The sequence below is a fragment of the Poecilia mexicana genome, unplaced genomic scaffold (assembly GCF_051168715.1).
Source record: "Poecilia mexicana isolate PSO_F unplaced genomic scaffold, ASM5116871v1 scaffold_18, whole genome shotgun sequence".
NCBI lineage: Eukaryota > Metazoa > Chordata > Actinopteri > Cyprinodontiformes > Poeciliidae > Poecilia > Poecilia mexicana.
The window spans coordinates 11,064,557-11,087,413 of record NW_028263387.1 but is presented as its reverse complement, the minus strand read 5'-3'; the positions used below and the strand labels follow the sequence as shown (position 1 = coordinate 11,087,413).

General features: G+C 36.3%; 1 protein-coding gene and 1 long non-coding RNA gene across 3 annotated transcripts; both read left to right on the top strand.

The window, feature by feature from the left end:
• The first annotated feature begins 230 nt into the window (after window positions 1-230).
• On the top strand, window positions 231-17,656 carry LOC148154054 (uncharacterized). The gene is made up of 3 exons (XR_015766062.1): window positions 231-459; window positions 889-971; window positions 16,847-17,656. It is a non-coding gene; the product is annotated as an uncharacterized LOC148154054 (long non-coding RNA).
• A 282-nt stretch (window positions 17,657-17,938) lies between these two features.
• On the top strand, window positions 17,939-20,073 carry LOC106924018 (putative E3 ubiquitin-protein ligase RNF144A-A). Of its 2 annotated transcripts, none has more exons than XM_014997487.2 (4): window positions 17,939-18,102; window positions 18,230-18,330; window positions 19,179-19,334; window positions 19,450-20,073. In XM_014997487.2, the coding sequence occupies exons 1-4, from the start codon at window positions 18,024-18,026 to the stop codon at window positions 19,909-19,911; spliced, it is 798 nt and encodes a 265-aa protein (XP_014852973.2). In that variant the 5' UTR covers window positions 17,939-18,023; the 3' UTR covers window positions 19,912-20,073. The 2 variants fall into 2 exon arrangements, with proteins under 2 accessions (XP_014852973.2, XP_014852974.2); XM_014997488.2 differs by having other exon boundaries at window positions 18,176-18,330.
• Window positions 20,074-22,857: the final 2,784 nt, after the last annotated feature.

Sequence of the window (22,857 nt, the reverse complement as noted above, 5' to 3'; positions counted from 1 at the left end):
CATGTAATATTTTTTTCTTTTTTTCTTTGTTTTTTTTTTTTAGCATATGTCAACAATATATGGACCATCATCTAATATATCTAACAAGAATATATTAAGTTAGTCATATAGTGTCTAATTAACTTAATTACATTAAGTCTTAATATATTTTGTTAATCAAACCCTGGTCAGATCGGGGTTTTTTTAAGCCACGCCTTTAACACAAATGACAGCAAATAGGCTCCTCTGTCGTCATAAATAAACGCTCTCCCTGCCGCTCAGCCACTTCACATTACAGCTTTAATCCCGGAGAGTAGAGATTAAAGTCATCAAAAGAAGAAGCCATGGTTTGCCAGGTCCTCATCTGTTTTGAACAGAACAGGAAACTACCGATTGACGTGTGTAAACAGGAAGAGGATCTGGCCATCACTCCTGTGGGGAAACTGAAGGAAAAAATACAGGAGCGACGCCCAGACGCAGGTAAATACACCTGCTGAGAAATTATCATTTCAAATTTATTGAGACATGGAGCAGATGAAATAATGAGATTTAGTTTAAAAAGCCGATTTTCAGTTTTAAAATCCACAATTATCACTTATGTGAGACATTCGATGCTATTTGTTCTAAACCGGTTTAAACAATTCAGGATATTAGGTGTGTGCAATTTGTCTGATGAGAAGACAGGCTGTACGAGTAACTTGAGCTGTGATTACGTCATATATGAACGCTTTAATTTATTTTAGGTTTTATAAGGCATTTTCTTAGGAAACAAAATCCACTCTTGTTTGTTTTGGACATCATCTTACTGTGTCTTTCGGTTTTTATTTACGCAAAGGTCCGTCTTTGAAATGAACGTGATTTATTTCATTTTAAATGTTCACTAATATATGTGCATGTGTTTCTTTGCAGAAAAGGCCAAAATGGGTCTGATCTACAAAACCCAAACCCTGGAAGAAACCCAGATGTTGGCTGAATACGGAATCAAGCACAAGAGAGAGATATATGGACACCCTTCTGTCAAATTTTAATCGGATGATTGATTGATGGCCTTAATTAATTGATATCAAACCCCCCTCCCCCCATGGGAACTATGTGACCTCTTGACCCCCCCCCCCCCCCATGGGAACTATGTGACCTTGTGACCCCCCCCCCCAAAAAAAAATAAAAAAATAAATAAATAAATAAATAAATATAAAAATAAATAAATAAAAGTGAATATTGAATTAATAAATATATTCTAAGCAATGTTGAATTAGATTAGGAATTTTGTAACTACCTCTGGTTTTAAACAGATTGTCTTCTTGATACAAAGTGCTGGAATTAAGTGCCTTTAACTCTTGTTCCAAAAGAGAGACACAGGCTGACAGAGAGGAAGGGGCCAGGGAGAAAGTCTTACTGCTGCGTGTGCCTGCGTGTGTATCTGTCCTAAAGGAGGAGGGGGGACCGAGGAGAGTCTTATTGCTGCGTGTGTGCGCATGCATGTCTGTCCTCAAGCATGAGAAATCCTTAGAATACATCAAACATTCCTCCAAACAATACCTCAGGATGATGTCAAAAGCTTACGGTGCATTATTTTGGACAATATAATAAATGCTGCATCAAACTCTTAACAGCGCGTGAGAGAACACTTAGAGCAGGGCAGACAGGGTTGACCTCTGACCCGCAGCCTATGATGTCTGCCACGGAATAGAGTAATCCAAAGAATACATCAAACATTCCTCCAAACAATTCCTCAGGATGATGTCAAAAGCTAAACTATTAACAGCGCATGAGAGAAAACTTAGAGCATGGCAGACATGGCTGACCTCTGACCCACAGCCTACGATGTCCACCATAGAATAGAGTAATCCATAGAATACATCAAACATTCCTCCAAACAATACCTCAGGATGATGTCAAAAGCTTACGGTGCATTATTTGGTGTTGGACAATATAATAAATGCTGCATCAAACTCTTAACAGCGCGTGAGAGAAAACTTAGAGCAGGGCAGACAGGGTTGACCTCTGACCCCCGCAGCCTATGATGTACGGCACAGAATACGTCACACGATCCTTCAGAAGGAGAAACAATAGATCCAGTGCTGCATGATCGTCTTTAAAAGGACAACTGCTTAATGGGAAGCATCATCTTGGAAAGATCGCAACTTCACAGAACTTCTCCCATCTCCGGTACAACAGGAGTTGTAAACTTTTAATTTTGCTTCATCTTTAAACCAGCATTATTCTGAAATATGTCCGGTCTTTCAGGCAAACAGGTTAATTTTCTTGGGTCTACAACTTTCGGTTCTCAGGATCTGTTCTCGTTTTTCGACCGTAAGTAAATCTCTTTCTCATTATATATAAATGTATGCATCATGTTTAATAACAATGTCTGTTTGTTTAGATGGATTCTCTGAGGACATGTCTGTCCTCAAGCATGAGAAACCTGCAGGATACATCTGATTTGGTATCGGACTATAGATAAGTGCTGCATCATGATCTTTAACAGGACATGAGAAAAAACTTAGAGCATGGCAGACAGGGGTGACCTCTGACATCACAGCCTGTGATGTCCTCAACTATACGAAGTCCTAGATAGAACTGATCTTTGGTCCTACAGCCTCTGATGTCGTAAAGTATGCGAAATCCCTAGAATATGTGAGACATTCCTTCTGACAATAGCTTACACTGCATTATTTGGTGTTAGACAACAGACTTATAGCTAGTTAAGAGGGGCTGACCTCTGACCCTGCAACCGTTGATGACTGTCTCAGGCAATTGTTCTGAAGGAAAACAACAGTTTAACTGTTTTACTGCAATATTTATGTGTAACACCTGCTAGTGTGATATATTTCAGTAAAAGTTCCTCATCTGTAACTGTATTTCTTAAGGATATGTGTCAGGTAGTAAACAGGTCTATGTGAGGCTATTCAAATTTTACTTTTAGCTTTTCTACAGTTAAAGTGAAAGACAAACTAACATCGATCCCTTTCCAGAATTTGTCCTCACATCATTGTGAATGCTACTTTGCTTCAGTCTTTTTCCTGTTGTTGAATCAACACTAATCTTCTCAGTGCTTCTTGGTTTCTCCAAAATAGTAAAGGTTGGTTTAAGTACATTTGAAACTCATAGATTTTTTTTTCTTCAACAATCGCTAGTGTGTTGCATTTCAGTAAAAGTTCCTCATCTGTAAATTTTATTTTTTGAGAACATGTGACAGCGACTAAACAGGCCCAGGTGAGGCTACTGCTCATATTTATTTTTCAGTTTTCCCCAAAGTTTAAAGTTTTTTTTTTTACACTGCACAACCACACTCGAAGAGTTGCTCCAACATGGTAAATTGTTTTGTTACCTTTAAAATTATCTACAGCTTTTGTCTCTGACTTATACGTTGTTTGCTTTTATTGGCCCTAATGATTATTTTACTCCACGCGTTATCTTACATGCTTAAGTGCTCTAACAAAATATAGTTCACCTGTAGTTGTTAAGGTTCCATTACTAAAAAATTATAAATGATCAATGTGAACCATCAGTCTTAAAATATTTAGTACGATTTCTATTTATTTAGATTTGATGTTTTGATGTGAGCACTTGGATTTCTATCGATTTATTGAATGATGCTCTATGTAAATATTTATCAAACTGAATGGTCATTCAGGATTTATATAGTTTTTTGCTTTCCTTTCAATGTTTGTTGCACAAATTCAAATATATGCAGGCTAGGCTATCGACCAACAATTCAATCAGTGAATCTTTCCTTTTTTTTCTCAAGTAGCCCTTCTCACAGAGACTTACTCACATCTTCTGACACCTGGCCCAGCTTATAATAACATTAGCCAAGTTTGCTGTTGGTACACTTACCTAAAGAATAAAACATCCTCGCTACACAGCCAAGCTCCAAGAGTTGGTCACAATGTGGTAAATTGTTTTGTTACCTTTAAAATTATCTACAACTTTATTTTTTCCTTGGTCCTAATGATGCTACCTGTTCATTATTGTTCACTAACAGACAGTACACCTCTTGTAACTGATAAGTGTATAAATGTGAAGCATCAGTATGCGTTCAGGAAGATCACATCAGTCAGATTTCGTAAAATATCATGAAACTCCAAGGAATCAAAATTATAGTTCACAGAAGGTAATCTATCCCTTTTAGGGAGCTTTGACTGTGAAAAGAATGAATGAAATATACTATGAAAAAATTCAATTTGCAGAATCCTGATTATAAAACTTCAATTGTGAACTGAATGATCAGATTGTATCTAGACACAAAAGAATCAACTGTTAATTAGTAACAATACTATGGAAATGACCACCAAGATCTGAACAAACAAGAAACTTGACTACCTCAAGAGATTTCACTCGTTGGAGAATGAACCGTCTGCCTTTCTTTAGTCGACTAAATTTAATCTTACCAAATTTTTGCCGTAGAGCAAACAGGTACTGAGTTTTGAAGCGTGGATCAGATGGCTCCAGCCGTCTGCTAAAGCTCCGGCCTTCCTCACTGTAAAATAAAATATTCTGCTTAATTAAAGAGTTCAAGTGAACATCACTTCATTCTCAACAACTTGTTGTTTGTTCTCATCTTAAACAAGCGGCAGGAACTTTTGGATTTAAAAAAGAAAAAAAAAGATGCTTTATAAGTTAATCCATTTAAGTTGAGTCTGCAACAACTAGAATAAAATACAAAGTGAACTATTTGAAAGTAGTGAGGATTTTGGGTGGTAAATGTTTAACATTTTAACATTCACAGACATTACTGCATTTCTACTCAAGCAAACCAAAAGGTTTGGAACAGAACCACTATGTCAAGTAACGACATGCAGTAAACACATGCTGCTGATGCTGCTGCTGCTGCTGCAGCTGCTGCTGCTGGCAGAAAGTAAAATAAATTTTGCATTGAATAATATTTTGGATGAGTTTAAGAATATCATTTGCCAAAATCACACAATGTAATTACACTTGTCTTTTACATGTTGCAGTAATTGAATCTTTTGGGGCAATTGGTTTGCATAAATTTAAGTAACTACAACCTATTTTCCTGCTCCACATACTTGGCTAGCAATTTTCCAGTTAGCTTCCCAGTCTGAACTTCTGGACAACGTCTCGATTCAGTCAAATCTTCTATCCTGTGTCTCCTGTACTTTGATATTCTACTACATCCACTCTGTGAATGCTTTGCTTGCTGGTCTTCTTCATGCTTTGAATGCAGCATCAGCTTTCTCTTACTTTAACCCGCCCAACATGCAGCTGATTGGCTTGTTAGCCTTTCCATTCCCTCCCAGTGAGGCGGTGCTTCACAAAGCAAACTGTTTGTCAAACTGTCGATCTCCCTCAGAAGATGAGAAGACACGGTGACTGAGTTTTAGACACTAGTAGCCAGCAGCTCATGCAGCTTTTTACTAAACGGCAGTCCTAAAAGTATATATCTTTAAATTATGAATAAATATGTACAATTTCATAATTATTCAATCCAGCGGTTATAGAAGTTTGGTAATATTGTTGTTTCTTAATGTCAGTGTTTCTGCTACTGGAGTGAGACAGTAAGAAGATAAGGAATAGGGTTAAACGAGGATTTAGAAATAAAACTACAAAGATGATAGTTGTATTTACTGGGAGAAAGACTATGACTAGTTATCAGGACAGAATGAGACCCATAAAACTGTTGGGTCCATATGATCCAAGGAGCGAACCGGTCATCTGCTCCAACAATTTATTACCCTTTAGGAACTATGTTTCGACACAAGGAGCAGGAACATCACAACATCCTTATATCAAACATTTTTCGTCCTTATATCAGTGATTTAAAATCATTTCTAATTTCTGATACCATACGGCAGGCTGCAAAGTTGTGCATGAATGTAAAAGTCAGTTATTTTCTTCACCGATAGAAAAGTGTAATGTGTTTATTATGAGTAGGATTAACCGAGCTGAAGGAAAACAAAGGAGAAATAAATATTCAACGATACAGAACCGAATCAGCAAATATGAACTTATGAAACTATTGAAAACCTTCAAGACACATGAATTTCTTTATTTGACTGTTATCTCTAAACTATGTTACTTTTTATGTTGAACACCAGACATCTCACCTCTTTCCCACAGTTTTTCGTTTAGTTCTACAACTGCAGTGGATTTTATAGTCAGTGTTAAAAGCAGCACAGAGTCTGAACCGATGGAGGAAATTTACGTCAACATGGAACCTGTTGGACAAACTGCATCTAAACACACAGGTAAGAATAAAGTTACAGATAAATCTAATATGTATTTAATTACATTTTGGTAAAGTTCAGGTTTTCGTTAAGGTTCGAACGGCTCCAAAGAGAGGCTCTGCCTCTGTGTGGCTTTGGGAATCCTGAATGTTTTACTTTTGGCTGAACTCATCGCCATCAGTGTACGCAGTGAGTCTTCTTCAAGATGAGTAAATTTTAATACAGTAAATTTTATGTTTCTGTGATAAAAATGTCATTGGCTCTTCTGAAATCAAACTGACCAAATAACAAGGGTTTGAAAAGTATAAAGCTTGGTGACTCAAAGTGTTGCAGAGAGGTGAATCTGTGTTACGTGAGTTTGATTCTTTTTGAGCAATGGATGCATTTGCAGCCATTTAGGTTAGCATGTCTTTAATATCTCCTCTTTTTCCACTATTTACCCAACAATTTATTGTTCAGTGTTACCTCAGTTTAAATTCTACAGCCATAACCAAAATCATAAAACTATTTTATAAGTCTTAAGTGAAAATACGATGCGACTTCTATTTTTGCAAACATGCTTGTTGATTTTTTTTCCAGCTCATGACATGACAGCAGATTTTTCTGACATTAGTAACTTTCTGACTGAGCAGAACAGCGACAGCAAGTTTCCCTCCACGAACGAAAACTTCACTGAAACGACTCCACGAGATGAAGAGACTTCAAGGTTTGTCAAAACTTTAAAAAAATTTGGATCTCATTAAAATGTCTAAAACCTTTTCCCCTCTGAATTGTAGAGTATAGCTAATAACTTTCCTTTTGTGGCTAAATGAATATAATGTAAATGAACAACTTTTATTTTAATTTATTAAGTACTGTATAATTTGTGTGTTCTAAAAACAATGGAAAATAAATAAAACTTTTTTTTTTCTTACAGAACGGACAAACATCAGTTGTTCCTCTTAATTCAGGGGCTGCAGAAGAAAAAAGGAGCAGATCCAGTAGAGATTTATGATTAGGATTTGTGTTCGGTGTGATATTATTTACCAACAATCATGTAGCTTATTAGTATGGTGTTACATAAAACCTAAAGATAAAATGTACACTTGTTGTGACTTATAAAGCAACAATTTTACCGGTTGTACTCTTTCTTGTTAAAAACTCTGACTTGATAAACAAACGTTGGAGGATGGTTGGTTGTGGGGAGAATCGGTTCAGCATGAGGCTTTCTGATTGTGTCTTAATGTGACTTTTACTACGAGACTTTATGGAACTCCATTGGTGCCCAGTAATAAAGAAACAAAGAAAGAAGGTAGCATACGTACATGTTGGTTTCCCTGAAAATATGGATAAAATCAGTCATTACAGGGTAAAAGTAATTTGAAGAGGGGGACACATATAAACAAGTCAAGTCAATAACATGATGCAATCCACATTTTTAACTCGGATAACTTTTTTTTTTACTGTCTTAAATAATACATTTAAATTGCTGCACTGTTAAGTAGAATGGAAATGACTTTTTTGTAAATTGTCTTAAGATTACCTATTGTAAATTAGTGTTATATAAATCAAATTAATTGTATTATGAAAGGTTTTAATTTGCCCAACGGACTGGACTGAAGAAAAATGATGAGCAATGTTTTATAGGATGATGAAAGCAAAAATTTGTATTTTTTTTGGTAACATCAAAAGTTCATTTTTGAGGTCAAACTAAAAATATGTACATTTCTTTCCAATACATTTTTCCACATACCATGGCCTGGTGTCTGAGCAGATGAAGGTCATCCCTATTGTCAGAAACCGTGATGTTAAGTTTGACTTACGAACCAGTTTTCAAAAACACTAGTCATAATATCCTGTTCGGCATAATTCACAGTACACAAAGTCTAAACAGTCTAAAAACAAGCGTAAGAATCACCATAAAGTCATGACCTAAAAAAGCTTGTGAAAACATTCTTGCTCCTGAATCTGGCTCAGGAAAATAAAGCTAGAGGAGCAAACTCTTCCTCAATTTAAATTTACATTTTAATAAATAAAACAATGTATACATAACCATTGTATTTCATTTGCCTGGTGTTCTTTGTTGGATCATTTTTGTAGCTTGATGTACTAGTACTAGTAATATCATGTAGTGCGATCATCATGTAGCAACATCAAAGTTTGCAATAAGTTTTGCATTAAATCAATGGCGGGAAACTGAGTTGTCATTATGGTACTTTTATTTGAAGAACTTTTATTCCTTAGATAATAGTGCTGCAGGAGGAGGTTCTATATTTAGAACCTTGTAAATATATAATGTATTTACCCCCATATTCCACCCTCATTTGTTTATTTTACATCAATGGGATGTTAAATGGGCCACAGCCGATTCTGAGGGGTAGACACGAGACAAACAATTATTTCCAATATAGAAGAAGATTTAAGGATATATGTCACAGTTATGTATCCACAGTTGTTCCTACAAACCGGGGTATTGATATCCTATTGACACCATTTTGTAAGCAGTGAGACTTCATGTCTTCCAGACTCTGTCTCAGGCTGTCATATGTGGGTTTCTGGATGGCTTTTTTCTTTGTGATCTGAGACACATAATAGGAAAGATACAGTTACCAGATTGAATAATGAACCAACTCTGGTCCTATGCAGTATAATTAACCATGGTATGTTTACCAGATAGTAGATGAAACGTTGATCATGTGCCAGTACAGCACACTGCCCTGGCAGCTTCTCTGTTAGGACATACATAATAAAATTTTTTTTAAATAAAATTAAAAAAAAAGGATATGATTTAGTACCTACTGTTGAAATCAGACATTTCAACGAAGTGCATAAACATGAAACACTTTTTTCCCAAACAAAGACTTGAGTAACTAGTCTGACTCACTCTGATCCTTTAACTCTGAGACTCGGCCAAACTTCTTCTTGAACATCACCGCTATGCCTGCTCCCATGCGACAGTCTTCACTGATGCAGTGGGCCAAGGATTCATCCCTCGGGCAGGAGAACAAATCTCCAGTGATATACTTCAATGTCCAGCTGGTTGATTGGTAGAGTTTCTCAGTTTTGCACATGTTGATACTCTCTTCAAGCAGGACTTGGTGAAAACTATAACAATAAAGTACCGAGTTCGTAACAGCGCTTACTAAAGCCTTGGGTAACTCCTCTCCATCTACCCCAACACTTGGCTGTGTCACTCTGTACCTTAAAGCACCACCCACTTTAGCTGATTTTTTATATATAGAACCTCCTCCTGCAGCACTATTATCTAAGGAATAAAAGTTCTTCAAATAAAAGTACCATAATGACAACTCAGTTTCCCGCCATTGATTTAATGCAAAACTTATTGCAAACTTTGATGTTGCTACATGATGATCGCACTACATGATATTACTAGTACTAGTACATCAAGCTACAAAAATGATCCAACAAAGAACACCAGGCAAATGAAATACAATGGTTATGTATACATTGTTTTATTTATTAAAATGTAAATTTAAATTGAGGAAGAGTTTGCTCCTCTAGCTTTATTTTCCTGAGCCAGATTCAGGAGCAAGAATGTTTTCACAAGCTTTTTTAGGTCATGACTTTATGGTGATTCTTACGCTTGTTTTTAGACTGTTTAGACTTTGTGTACTGTGAATTATGCCGAACAGGATATTATGACTAGTGTTTTTGAAAACTGGTTCGTAAGTCAAACTTAACATCACGGTTTCTGACAATAGGGATGACCTTCATCTGCTCAGACACCAGGCCATGGTATGTGGAAAAATGTATTGGAAAGAAATGTACATATTTTTAGTTTGACCTCAAAAATGAACTTTTGATGTTACCAAAAAAAATACAAATTTTTGCTTTCATCATCCTATAAAACATTGCTCATCATTTTTCTTCAGTCCAGTCCGTTGGGCAAATTAAAACCTTTCATAATACAATTAATTTGATTTATATAACACTAATTTACAATAGGTAATCTTAAGACAATTTACAAAAAAGTCATTTCCATTCTACTTAACAGTGCAGCAATTTAAATGTATTATTTAAGACAGTAAAAAAAAAAGTTATCCGAGTTAAAAATGTGGATTGCATCATGTTATTGACTTGACTTGTTTATATGTGTCCCCCTCTTCAAATTACTTTTACCCTGTAATGACTGATTTTATCCATATTTTCAGGGAAACCAACATGTACGTATGCTACCTTCTTTCTTTGTTTCTTTATTACTGGGCACCAATGGAGTTCCATAAAGTCTCGTAGTAAAAGTCACATTAAGACACAATCAGAAAGCCTCATGCTGAACCGATTCTCCCCACAACCAACCATCCTCCAACGTTTGTTTATCAAGTCAGAGTTTTTAACAAGAAAGAGTACAACCGGTAAAATTGTTGCTTTATAAGTCACAACAAGTGTACATTTTATCTTTAGGTTTTATGTAACACCATACTAATAAGCTACATGATTGTTGGTAAATAATATCACACCGAACACAAATCCTAATCATAAATCTCTACTGGATCTGCTCCTTTTTTCTTCTGCAGCCCCTGAATTAAGAGGAACAACTGATGTTTGTCCGTTCTGTAAGAAAAAAAAAAGTTTTATTTATTTTCCATTGTTTTTAGAACACACAAATTATACAGTACTTAATAAATTAAAATAAAAGTTGTTCATTTACATTATATTCATTTAGCCACAAAAGGAAAGTTATTAGCTATACTCTACAATTCAGAGGGGAAAAGGTTTTAGACATTTTAATGAGATCCAAATTTTTTTAAAGTTTTGACAAACCTTGAAGTCTCTTCATCTCGTGGAGTCGTTTCAGTGAAGTTTTCGTTCGTGGAGGGAAACTTGCTGTCGCTGTTCTGCTCAGTCAGAAAGTTACTAATGTCAGAAAAATCTGCTGTCATGTCATGAGCTGGAAAAAAAATCAACAAGCATGTTTGCAAAAATAGAAGTCGCATCGTATTTTCACTTAAGACTTATAAAATAGTTTTATGATTTTGGTTATGGCTGTAGAATTTAAACTGAGGTAACACTGAACAATAAATTGTTGGGTAAATAGTGGAAAACGAGGAGATATTAAAGACATGCTAACCTAAATGGCTGCAAATGCATCCATTGCTCAAAAAGAATCAAACTCACGTAACACAGATTCACCTCTCTGCAACACTTTGAGTCACCAAGCTTTATACTTTTCAAACCCTTGTTATTTGGTCAGTTTGATTTCAGAAGAGCCAATGACATTTTTATCACAGAAACATAAAATTTACTGTATTAAAATTTACTCATCTTGAAGAAGACTCACTGCGTACACTGATGGCGATGAGTTCAGCCAAAAGTAAAACATTCAGGATTCCCAAAGCCACACAGAGGCAGAGCCTCTCTTTGGAGCCGTTCGAACCTTAACGAAAACCTGAACTTTACCAAAATGTAATTAAATACATATTAGATTTATCTGTAACTTTATTCTTACCTGTGTGTTTAGATGCAGTTTGTCCAACAGGTTCCATGTTGACGTAAATTTCCTCCATCGGTTCAGACTCTGTGCTGCTTTTAACACTGACTATAAAATCCACTGCAGTTGTAGAACTAAACGAAAAACTGTGGGAAAGAGGTGAGATGTCTGGTGTTCAACATAAAAAGTAACATAGTTTAGAGATAACAGTCAAATAAAGAAATTCATGTGTCTTGAAGGTTTTCAATAGTTTCATAAGTTCATATTTGCTGATTCGGTTCTGTATCGTTGAATATTTATTTCTCCTTTGTTTTCCTTCAGCTCGGTTAATCCTACTCATAATAAACACATTACACTTTTCTATCGGTGAAGAAAATAACTGACTTTTACATTCATGCACAACTTTGCAGCCTGCCGTATGGTATCAGAAATTAGAAATGATTTTAAATCACTGATATAAGGACGAAAAATGTTTGATATAAGGATGTTGTGATGTTCCTGCTCCTTGTGTCGAAACATAGTTCCTAAAGGGTAATAAATTGTTGGAGCAGATGACCGGTTCGCTCCTTGGATCATATGGACCCAACAGTTTTATGGGTCTCATTCTGTCCTGATAACTAGTCATAGTCTTTCTCCCAGTAAATACAACTATCATCTTTGTAGTTTTATTTCTAAATCCTCGTTTAACCCTATTCCTTATCTTCTTACTGTCTCACTCCAGTAGCAGAAACACTGACATTAAGAAACAACAATATTACCAAACTTCTATAACCGCTGGATTGAATAATTATGAAATTGTACATATTTATTCATAATTTAAAGATATATACTTTTAGGACTGCCGTTTAGTAAAAAGCTGCATGAGCTGCTGGCTACTAGTGTCTAAAACTCAGTCACCGTGTCTTCTCATCTTCTGAGGGAGATCGACAGTTTGACAAACAGTTTGCTTTGTGAAGCACCGCCTCACTGGGAGGGAATGGAAAGGCTAACAAGCCAATCAGCTGCATGTTGGGCGGGTTAAAGTAAGAGAAAGCTGATGCTGCATTCAAAGCATGAAGAAGACCAGCAAGCAAAGCATTCACAGAGTGGATGTAGTAGAATATCAAAGTACAGGAGACACAGGATAGAAGATTTGACTGAATCGAGACGTTGTCCAGAAGTTCAGACTGGGAAGCTAACTGGAAAATTGCTAGCCAAGTATGTGGAGCAGGAAAATAGGTTGTAGTTACTTAAATTTATGCAAACCAATTGCCCCAAAAGATTCAATTACTGCAACATGTAAAAGACAAGTGTAATTACATTGTGTGATTTTGGCAAATGATATTCTTAAACTCATCCAAAATATTATTCAATGCAAAATTTATTTTACTTTCTGCCAGCAGCAGCAGCTGCAGCAGCAGCAGCAGCATCAGCAGCATGTGTTTACTGCATGTCGTTACTTGACATAGTGGTTCTGTTCCAAACCTTTTGGTTTGCTTGAGTAGAAATGCAGTAATGTCTGTGAATGTTAAAATGTTAAACATTTACCACCCAAAATCCTCACTACTTTCAAATAGTTCACTTTGTATTTTATTCTAGTTGTTGCAGACTCAACTTAAATGGATTAACTTATAAAGCATCTTTTTTTTTCTTTTTTAAATCCAAAAGTTCCTGCCGCTTGTTTAAGATGAGAACAAACAACAAGTTGTTGAGAATGAAGTGATGTTCACTTGAACTCTTTAATTAAGCAGAATATTTTATTTTACAGTGAGGAAGGCCGGAGCTTTAGCAGACGGCTGGAGCCATCTGATCCACGCTTCAAAACTCAGTACCTGTTTGCTCTACGGCAAAAATTTGGTAAGATTAAATTTAGTCGACTAAAGAAAGGCAGACGGTTCATTCTCCAACGAGTGAAATCTCTTGAGGTAGTCAAGTTTCTTGTTTGTTCAGATCTTGGTGGTCATTTCCATAGTATTGTTACTAATTAACAGTTGATTCTTTTGTGTCTAGATACAATCTGATCATTCAGTTCACAATTGAAGTTTTATAATCAGGATTCTGCAAATTGAATTTTTTCATAGTATATTTCATTCATTCTTTTCACAGTCAAAGCTCCCTAAAAGGGATAGATTACCTTCTGTGAACTATAATTTTGATTCCTTGGAGTTTCATGATATTTTACGAAATCTGACTGATGTGATCTTCCTGAACGCATACTGATGCTTCACATTTATACACTTATCAGTTACAAGAGGTGTACTGTCTGTTAGTGAACAATAATGAACAGGTAGCATCATTAGGACCAAGGAAAAAATAAAGTTGTAGATAATTTTAAAGGTAACAAAACAATTTACCACATTGTGACCAACTCTTGGAGCTTGGCTGTGTAGCGAGGATGTTTTATTCTTTAGGTAAGTGTACCAACAGCAAACTTGGCTAATGTTATTATAAGCTGGGCCAGGTGTCAGAAGATGTGAGTAAGTCTCTGTGAGAAGGGCTACTTGAGAAAAAAAAGGAAAGATTCACTGATTGAATTGTTGGTCGATAGCCTAGCCTGCATATATTTGAATTTGTGCAACAAACATTGAAAGGAAAGCAAAAAACTATATAAATCCTGAATGACCATTCAGTTTGATAAATATTTACATAGAGCATCATTCAATAAATCGATAGAAATCCAAGTGCTCACATCAAAACATCAAATCTAAATAAATAGAAATCGTACTAAATATTTTAAGACTGATGGTTCACATTGATCATTTATAATTTTTTAGTAATGGAACCTTAACAACTACAGGTGAACTATATTTTGTTAGAGCACTTAAGCATGTAAGATAACGCGTGGAGTAAAATAATCATTAGGGCCAATAAAAGCAAACAACGTATAAGTCAGAGACAAAAGCTGTAGATAATTTTAAAGGTAACAAAACAATTTACCATGTTGGAGCAACTCTTCGAGTGTGGTTGTGCAGTGTAAAAAAAAAAACTTTAAACTTTGGGGAAAACTGAAAAATAAATATGAGCAGTAGCCTCACCTGGGCCTGTTTAGTCGCTGTCACATGTTCTCAAAAAATAAAATTTACAGATGAGGAACTTTTACTGAAATGCAACACACTAGCGATTGTTGAAGAAAAAAAAATCTATGAGTTTCAAATGTACTTAAACCAACCTTTACTATTTTGGAGAAACCAAGAAGCACTGAGAAGATTAGTGTTGATTCAACAACAGGAAAAAGACTGAAGCAAAGTAGCATTCACAATGATGTGAGGACAAATTCTGGAAAGGGATCGATGTTAGTTTGTCTTTCACTTTAACTGTAGAAAAGCTAAAAGTAAAATTTGAATAGCCTCACATAGACCTGTTTACTACCTGACACATATCCTTAAGAAATACAGTTACAGATGAGGAACTTTTACTGAAATATATCACACTAGCAGGTGTTACACATAAATATTGCAGTAAAACAGTTAAACTGTTGTTTTCCTTCAGAACAATTGCCTGAGACAGTCATCAACGGTTGCAGGGTCAGAGGTCAGCCCCTCTTAACTAGCTATAAGTCTGTTGTCTAACACCAAATAATGCAGTGTAAGCTATTGTCAGAAGGAATGTCTCACATATTCTAGGGATTTCGCATACTTTACGACATCAGAGGCTGTAGGACCAAAGATCAGTTCTATCTAGGACTTCGTATAGTTGAGGACATCACAGGCTGTGATGTCAGAGGTCACCCCTGTCTGCCATGCTCTAAGTTTTTTCTCATGTCCTGTTAAAGATCATGATGCAGCACTTATCTATAGTCCGATACCAAATCAGATGTATCCTGCAGGTTTCTCATGCTTGAGGACAGACATGTCCTCAGAGAATCCATCTAAACAAACAGACATTGTTATTAAACATGATGCATACATTTATATATAATGAGAAAGAGATTTACTTACGGTCGAAAAACGAGAACAGATCCTGAGAACCGAAAGTTGTAGACCCAAGAAAATTAACCTGTTTGCCTGAAAGACCGGACATATTTCAGAATAATGCTGGTTTAAAGATGAAGCAAAATTAAAAGTTTACAACTCCTGTTGTACCGGAGATGGGAGAAGTTCTGTGAAGTTGCGATCTTTCCAAGATGATGCTTCCCATTAAGCAGTTGTCCTTTTAAAGACGATCATGCAGCACTGGATCTATTGTTTCTCCTTCTGAAGGATCGTGTGACGTATTCTGTGCCGTACATCATAGGCTGCGGGGGTCAGAGGTCAACCCTGTCTGCCCTGCTCTAAGTTTTCTCTCACGCGCTGTTAAGAGTTTGATGCAGCATTTATTATATTGTCCAACACCAAATAATGCACCGTAAGCTTTTGACATCATCCTGAGGTATTGTTTGGAGGAATGTTTGATGTATTCTATGGATTACTCTATTCTATGGTGGACATCGTAGGCTGTGGGTCAGAGGTCAGCCATGTCTGCCATGCTCTAAGTTTTCTCTCATGCGCTGTTAATAGTTTAGCTTTTGACATCATCCTGAGGAATTGTTTGGAGGAATGTTTGATGTATTCTTTGGATTACTCTATTCCGTGGCAGACATCATAGGCTGCGGGTCAGAGGTCAACCCTGTCTGCCCTGCTCTAAGTGTTCTCTCACGCGCTGTTAAGAGTTTGATGCAGCATTTATTATATTGTCCAAAATAATGCACCGTAAGCTTTTGACATCATCCTGAGGTATTGTTTGGAGGAATGTTTGATGTATTCTAAGGATTTCTCATGCTTGAGGACAGACATGCATGCGCACACACGCAGCAATAAGACTCTCCTCGGTCCCCCCTCCTCCTTTAGGACAGATACACACGCAGGCACACGCAGCAGTAAGACTTTCTCCCTGGCCCCTTCCTCTCTGTCAGCCTGTGTCTCTCTTTTGGAACAAGAGTTAAAGGCACTTAATTCCAGCACTTTGTATCAAGAAGACAATCTGTTTAAAACCAGAGGTAGTTACAAAATTCCTAATCTAATTCAACATTGCTTAGAATATATTTATTAATTCAATATTCACTTTTATTTATTTATTTTTATATTTATTTATTTATTTATTTATTTTTTTATTTTTTTTTTGGGGGGGGGGGGTCACAAGGTCACATAGTTCCCATGGGGGGGGGGGGGGGGGTCAAGAGGTCACATAGTTCCCATGGGGGGAGGGGGGTTTGATATCAATTAATTAAGGCCATCAATCAATCATCCGATTAAAATTTGACAGAAGGGTGTCCATATATCTCTCTCACAAGTCTGAGATCCAGGCGGTGGTTCGCTGTGACGGAGGCCTGGACCTGATCGTTTCTGCTCCACTCTGATCCACTCAAACCGGACATCTGCCTCTACTGCATACATTTCCTTCTGTTTCTTGAAAAGATAATGCGTCATTATAATACATAAGTGAAGTATGGTCATGAAGATTATAATAATTATCAAAATCTTCCACCAGGTTGAAGTGTTTTGATGTTTCTCTGTTAAACCCGTTTAGAAAGCTGCTGTCTAAAACCACATCTGTTGTTCAATCTGAAAAAGACACGAGCAATTTAGAGACAAGAAGATCACAGATAAAGATAATATATCTCTATTTGTGAAAAATGTAAAAAAATAAATTATCTGTAAAATGGAAACAAAAATGAATACGCCCAGTCATTCTTATACATTATTGTTGTTTTTCACCCTAAAGCCCTAAACCCTAAAATCTCATAAAGAGAAGTCTGATCTCCACATTCCCGTAACAAACAACCATTTGTCCCCTTATTTTTATTTATTCGTAATCATCTGTCATTATTAAATTATTTCTTATTGTTCTTGGTTATGTGTGTATGTGCGTGTTTGTAAAGCTGTTTGAAATAAATTATTTAATCGTAATGATATTTGGTCGAAAATGTGAATAATTACTGAGGTTTGTTTTTCACACGTGTTTATTGTAGATAAAACTTTAATCAATTCAATGGAAAATAAAAAGTGATGAGACATGGAAACTGTAAATTAATTTGAATGCTTTTGCGCTTGCTTTTGTCTGCATATGCTTGATGCTAAAAAAATAAATGAAGTACCAAATATTACGATCTTTGCCAGAATATTCATTCTTCTTCATAAACTGTAGATTATTCATGCCAGTTAGTTTTTATGAAGTAAGGCACGATCAATAAAAGTTATTACCTAATATTTACCCTTTTTATGGTCGTGATTTTTCGCTGTTGTTCATTAAATGTCATCCATCCATCCATCCATCCATCCATCCATCCATCCATCCACCTGCTCTTCTTTCCATGTGGGCGTATCTTCAGCTATCAGCTGCAAAGCGAAAGTCACGTGACTCGTAAAGAATAACTGGACTCGAAATCGAAAGAGTTTCCTTCTATTAGACCAAATACAATATAAAGTTGATTGTTTTCTGCATCGCAGGAGAAGTAAAAAAAATCTTCCATGATGAACTCTAAAACGAAGCGCTACAACCTGAGCGACTCTACAATCCGACTTGTGGAAGAAGAGGATCAGTTTGACTGTGAGTGGCTCGTTTCGTTTCATCAGCGCTGTAGCTGTAAAAGTTTTCACTGAATTTGTAATCTTGTTTACAGTATGCATCGTTTGTATTTAAATATGCCGGAGGATCTCATTGGATGTTTCTGCAGTTCTGTGTGAAGGTTTTGATTCCCCGAGAGCCCGGATGTCCTGCGGACATGTGGTGACCCCGATGTCTCTCACAAAGTGGTGCCAGCAATTGCTCAAACAGGTGGGATATGAGGGTGACCTCACATTCAACCCGGAAAAAAAAAAAAAAAAAAAAAAAAATATATATATATATATATATATATATATATATATATATATATATATATATATATATATATATATATATATATATATATATCAAAGGACAGTTGTAAGATAGCTTTTGATACAGATGAAAAGTAATAAGGTGTTTTCTTGTGGTGTTTATTTTTTTAGATTATTTCCGCAACAGAATGATGCAGACAGCTATTTTTCAGATCTAGTTTGCTGGTCATTAAATGCTTTTTTAATCCAATTTTTAACAAATATTAAATTCTTAAAATGTATCTATCCTCTCTTTTGTTTTTTTCAACATTTTGTTTCCTTTATTTGAGTTGTAGATACCCGACTTCCAATATACAGAAACAGAGAATAACCAAAAACAAAACCTGCGCAAATCTTTTAATTATAATACTCTGATATATATTTAGGACTGTAGTTCTAATAAAATTCATAATTTTTGCTTTTGTTATGAAGGTAAAATTTGAAATATTTTACTCTGATGTGTAAATCAGTCAAAATCTGTTGTTTAGTTTATTTATCTACAACAGATTCACTGTTAAAAAAATGAAAGCTAACTTTCCAAAAACAAGTTATCATTTGTGAAATTTAAAGCACCGTGTCATTTATTATCACAGTATTTTCTGTGTTGACATAAAACATTTTAACAGTGTGTTTTGATGGTGTAACATTGGCAGAATATTGACAACTGGTTAGAAGGAAGTGAGGAACCTTCCTATCAGATTGTTAAACATATAAATGTCTTTTTTATTTTTAATCCTGATTATTTTTGTGATTGTTTAAATAAAGGGAAAATCCAGGTTTGTGTGCGGTCAGTCTGGCTGTAATGCTGAGTGGCCTTATCAGGAGGTTTGTAAAATGGCCCTGCTGACCCCTGAAGAAATGAAGAACTTTGAGACGACGATGGCCCTGAATGCTGCTGCCAGAGATCCTAACACAAAGTTTGTAAGTATCTTATTAATGACGTAATGATAACTGCACACAGGCTTGAGTCTGACTCAAGTCCCTCTGTCCCCTCTCTCTCCTCCCAAACACACATACAATGTCAATCACCTGACAGTGTCCAGGCTGCATGACTCCTGTGACCAGAGGCAGCAGCTCAAACCTCTATGTCTGCTGCCAAGTGTGTTCAGCAAAGACCGGACGCAGCTTTGGGTTCTGCTGGCAGTGTCTGAGGGAGTGGAAAGGTCCACAGCCTCGATCCGACCGCTGTGAAAACGACGACTGCCACAATTCTGCCCTGAAGACGCTGAGAGAGTGTCCAGAAGTTAAAATTAACACTGTGAAGGGACTCAAAGGCTGTCCGTCGGTCCGTGCCTGTCCCACCTGTGGCTCACTGATCCAGCACACTGGGAAAGGATGCAAAAACATTACATGTCCAAGATGTAAGATATCGTTTTGTTTTGGCTGCCTAAAGACGGTTAATGAATGCAGGACCACAGGAAACCACAATGTTTATGGAGTGTGCTCCACTGACATTGTTCCCAGACAGACGTCTATACCTGTGTGGCAGAGGAAATGATGTGAATTATGTAAACCACCACTGCTTTTTGATTACCTGCTTCTTCTTTGCTACTCATTTATGATCCTTCAAATCCAACAACAATTATGACAATTCCAACAATATTTGTACTCTACTCATTATAAACTAGCTACCAGATAAATGTTTTGATGATCATTATTATAGTAATGAGACTTTCAGTTTCCCTTGAACATGTTCAACACCCATCGATGTGTTAAAGATTTTCACATCATTATATAACTATCTTGTGTTATTTCATAGTATATGCATCATGCAATTCTGTGATATTAGAATACTTTTTTTGCTCTCCATAATGTAACCTTTGTCATTTTGATCTCATTTTGTAGGTGAGGTTGTGGAAACTAAATATCAGACGTTGCTGAACAAATAAAAATGCTGCTGTTGTTCTGGTTATATAAAGATCCACACAAAATGAAATAGTAGTCAGTTTGAAAAATACAAAGTGAAGGTTTAAAATTAAGTTTCTTTAAACTTTTTAAATGTACATAGGACTACAAAAAGGTGTTTTAATAGAGAAATATTATGGTCATGTTATTACACTATATTATAGGGACGAAGTCTGAGTCGGCAGTCACTGACAGCCTCTGCAAAGATGTTCAGGCACAAAACATATTTGTAAAAGAGTCTGGTTGCTCACAGAGTGCTGTATTCTAGTATTTAATGGAAAGTTTAGTGGACAGAAAAAGTGTGCGAGGGAAAGAAGCACAACCAACACACCTTCAGGTCTGTCTTACAAGGGCTAAAGAGAAAGACGGCCACAATGTTACTGAGTGACCTAACGTCCTCTTTTCACATGAAAGAGGATTTCATTTAGGAAACCAGGGTTCCACAGTAAAGAAGCAGACTAAAGAGGCCGAGTGTCTTGATGCCAAGTGGGAAGTTTCCACTGTGATCTGCTGGTGTTTGTTCTCTAGTTCAAATTCAGTGCAGTCCTCTACCAGGAAATTTTAGAGGACTCTCGGCTGATGAACTTTAAGGAAATGCTGATTATTTAATTTCCCAAAAGGACTTGACACCTGCCCTCACTGTAACACCCACTGGCTTTAATTACAATCTCTCTGTTCTGGCCTAAACCTGGTAGAGAAATTATGGTAGTCAAGAAACAACGTCACCAGATCCAACAACTTCAAAGGATGCCGCTATCAAAGCAACCTATCGGTCTGATAAATTGTAACAGTAACTGTGATCTCAAAAATAATTGTCTTTAGACACAAATTAATCCTACCTTATTTAATTACAAGTGATTATAGAGGCTTCTTTTCAAGGTAGACAGTGGCATTTTATTTTTTAGGTTTTATTGGCTTAAGTGACTTTTATTTAATAGTGCACTGACAGGAAAGTGGGTAATGAGAGAAGGGGAAGACATGAGGCAAAGATCACCAGGCTGGGAATCAAACCTGTGACTGCCACGTCGAGGACTAAGGCCTCCATATGTGGGTTTTGTTTAACCCCTGCACCACCACAGCACACCCATTCCTATTATATTTTGAGAAGCTTGTTTAAAATCATTTATGCCAAACCAGACAAAAAAGTCCCAGAAGCAGCCACATAACTGGATGGTGCTGCTCCACATTGAAATAATAGCACCAAACTGTTGCCTTAGATTTGTTAATCTCCAATTGTACCATCTTCAAAGGACCCGGTAATGGTGGAAACCGTTGAAGTACAATACATTTTGTACTTTAAGATCCCCTGTGAGATTATTTTAGTTTTGTGAAAGATTGTTCAGATCTGTCAATGTTTGATTTTGGAGAACCTGTGCACAGCCTCAGCTTCCTGTTTGTAGCTGAATCTCTGTGTGGCCTTCTGCTCCTGTAGCCCACCTGGTTCAACATCTAACGCGCATTCAGACAGTTTCTGCAGGAATTTGCAAAGAGATGCTGTTGACTTTACTTTACTCAATCTAACTCCAGTCGGTGCATTCTCTTCTGACAATGTGTCATTTTATCCACACAACCTCTGTTTTCTTTTATTTGGACCATTCTCTCTAAACAGAGAGGAAAGTGTGCGTGACAACCTCAGTAGTTTCTGAAAAACTCATTCCAGTCAGTCTGTCTTTAAGAAGTCATGTCCAAGATCACTTAGATAAACTCTTCCTCATTGTGATGCTGACTTTGAGCTTCATCATTTCACCTTCGCTGCACCCAAATGACTTTGAGTTGCTGCAGCATTATTGATTGATTGATTGGCTCTTCTATTGTCTACAGTCATAATCAATAAACTACAGTATGGTTTGAGATAACAACCTGAATTGGTCTGATGCAACACTCTGACTTTAAATGTCATGTTTTATTAGCTGTAAGTGGAAAATTAAATAACAGTAATAATGACTTTCAAACAGACTTCTGTCATTACTTTATCTGATCTGTGGTAAAGTTCCTGAAATAAATTGACTTTTCTGTAGTATTGTAATTTATTGAATTGGTTTGTATGTTAAGACATGATTGTTAAAATAAACTCTCACCATCTACAACAACTCTTTAAAGAACTTTGAAATAAAATGAGTAACGACAATGTCTAATTTCCTTTTGGGACTAATAAAATATTTTTGATTTGACCTGATTTGAGCTGATGTAAAAAAGTGGTAAATGAGTGGCCTGTGTTCCATATGTCAAATTTTAGACTTTAGCAACAAACTCTCCAAAGACTTGTACTAAACCTACCGGTTAGAATGGTATTTCTTTCAGTAGGAAGCTGATAGAAAATAAAAATCATGAGCCAAATATTTATTAGGTGCTTTCCAGATCGTCACTCAGTTTTTGTTTCATTTTCTTTGTTTGTTGGAAAACTGAAGTTTGCCATTTGGCATTCCTTTGTGCCATGAAAAAGCAACAGGAACTTTTTTTGTTTGTTTGTTTTTTTTGGTTTCATATTTTCCTGTTGGCCTCAGTGTCAGATCTCTTTTAGTCATGATGGTATTTACCA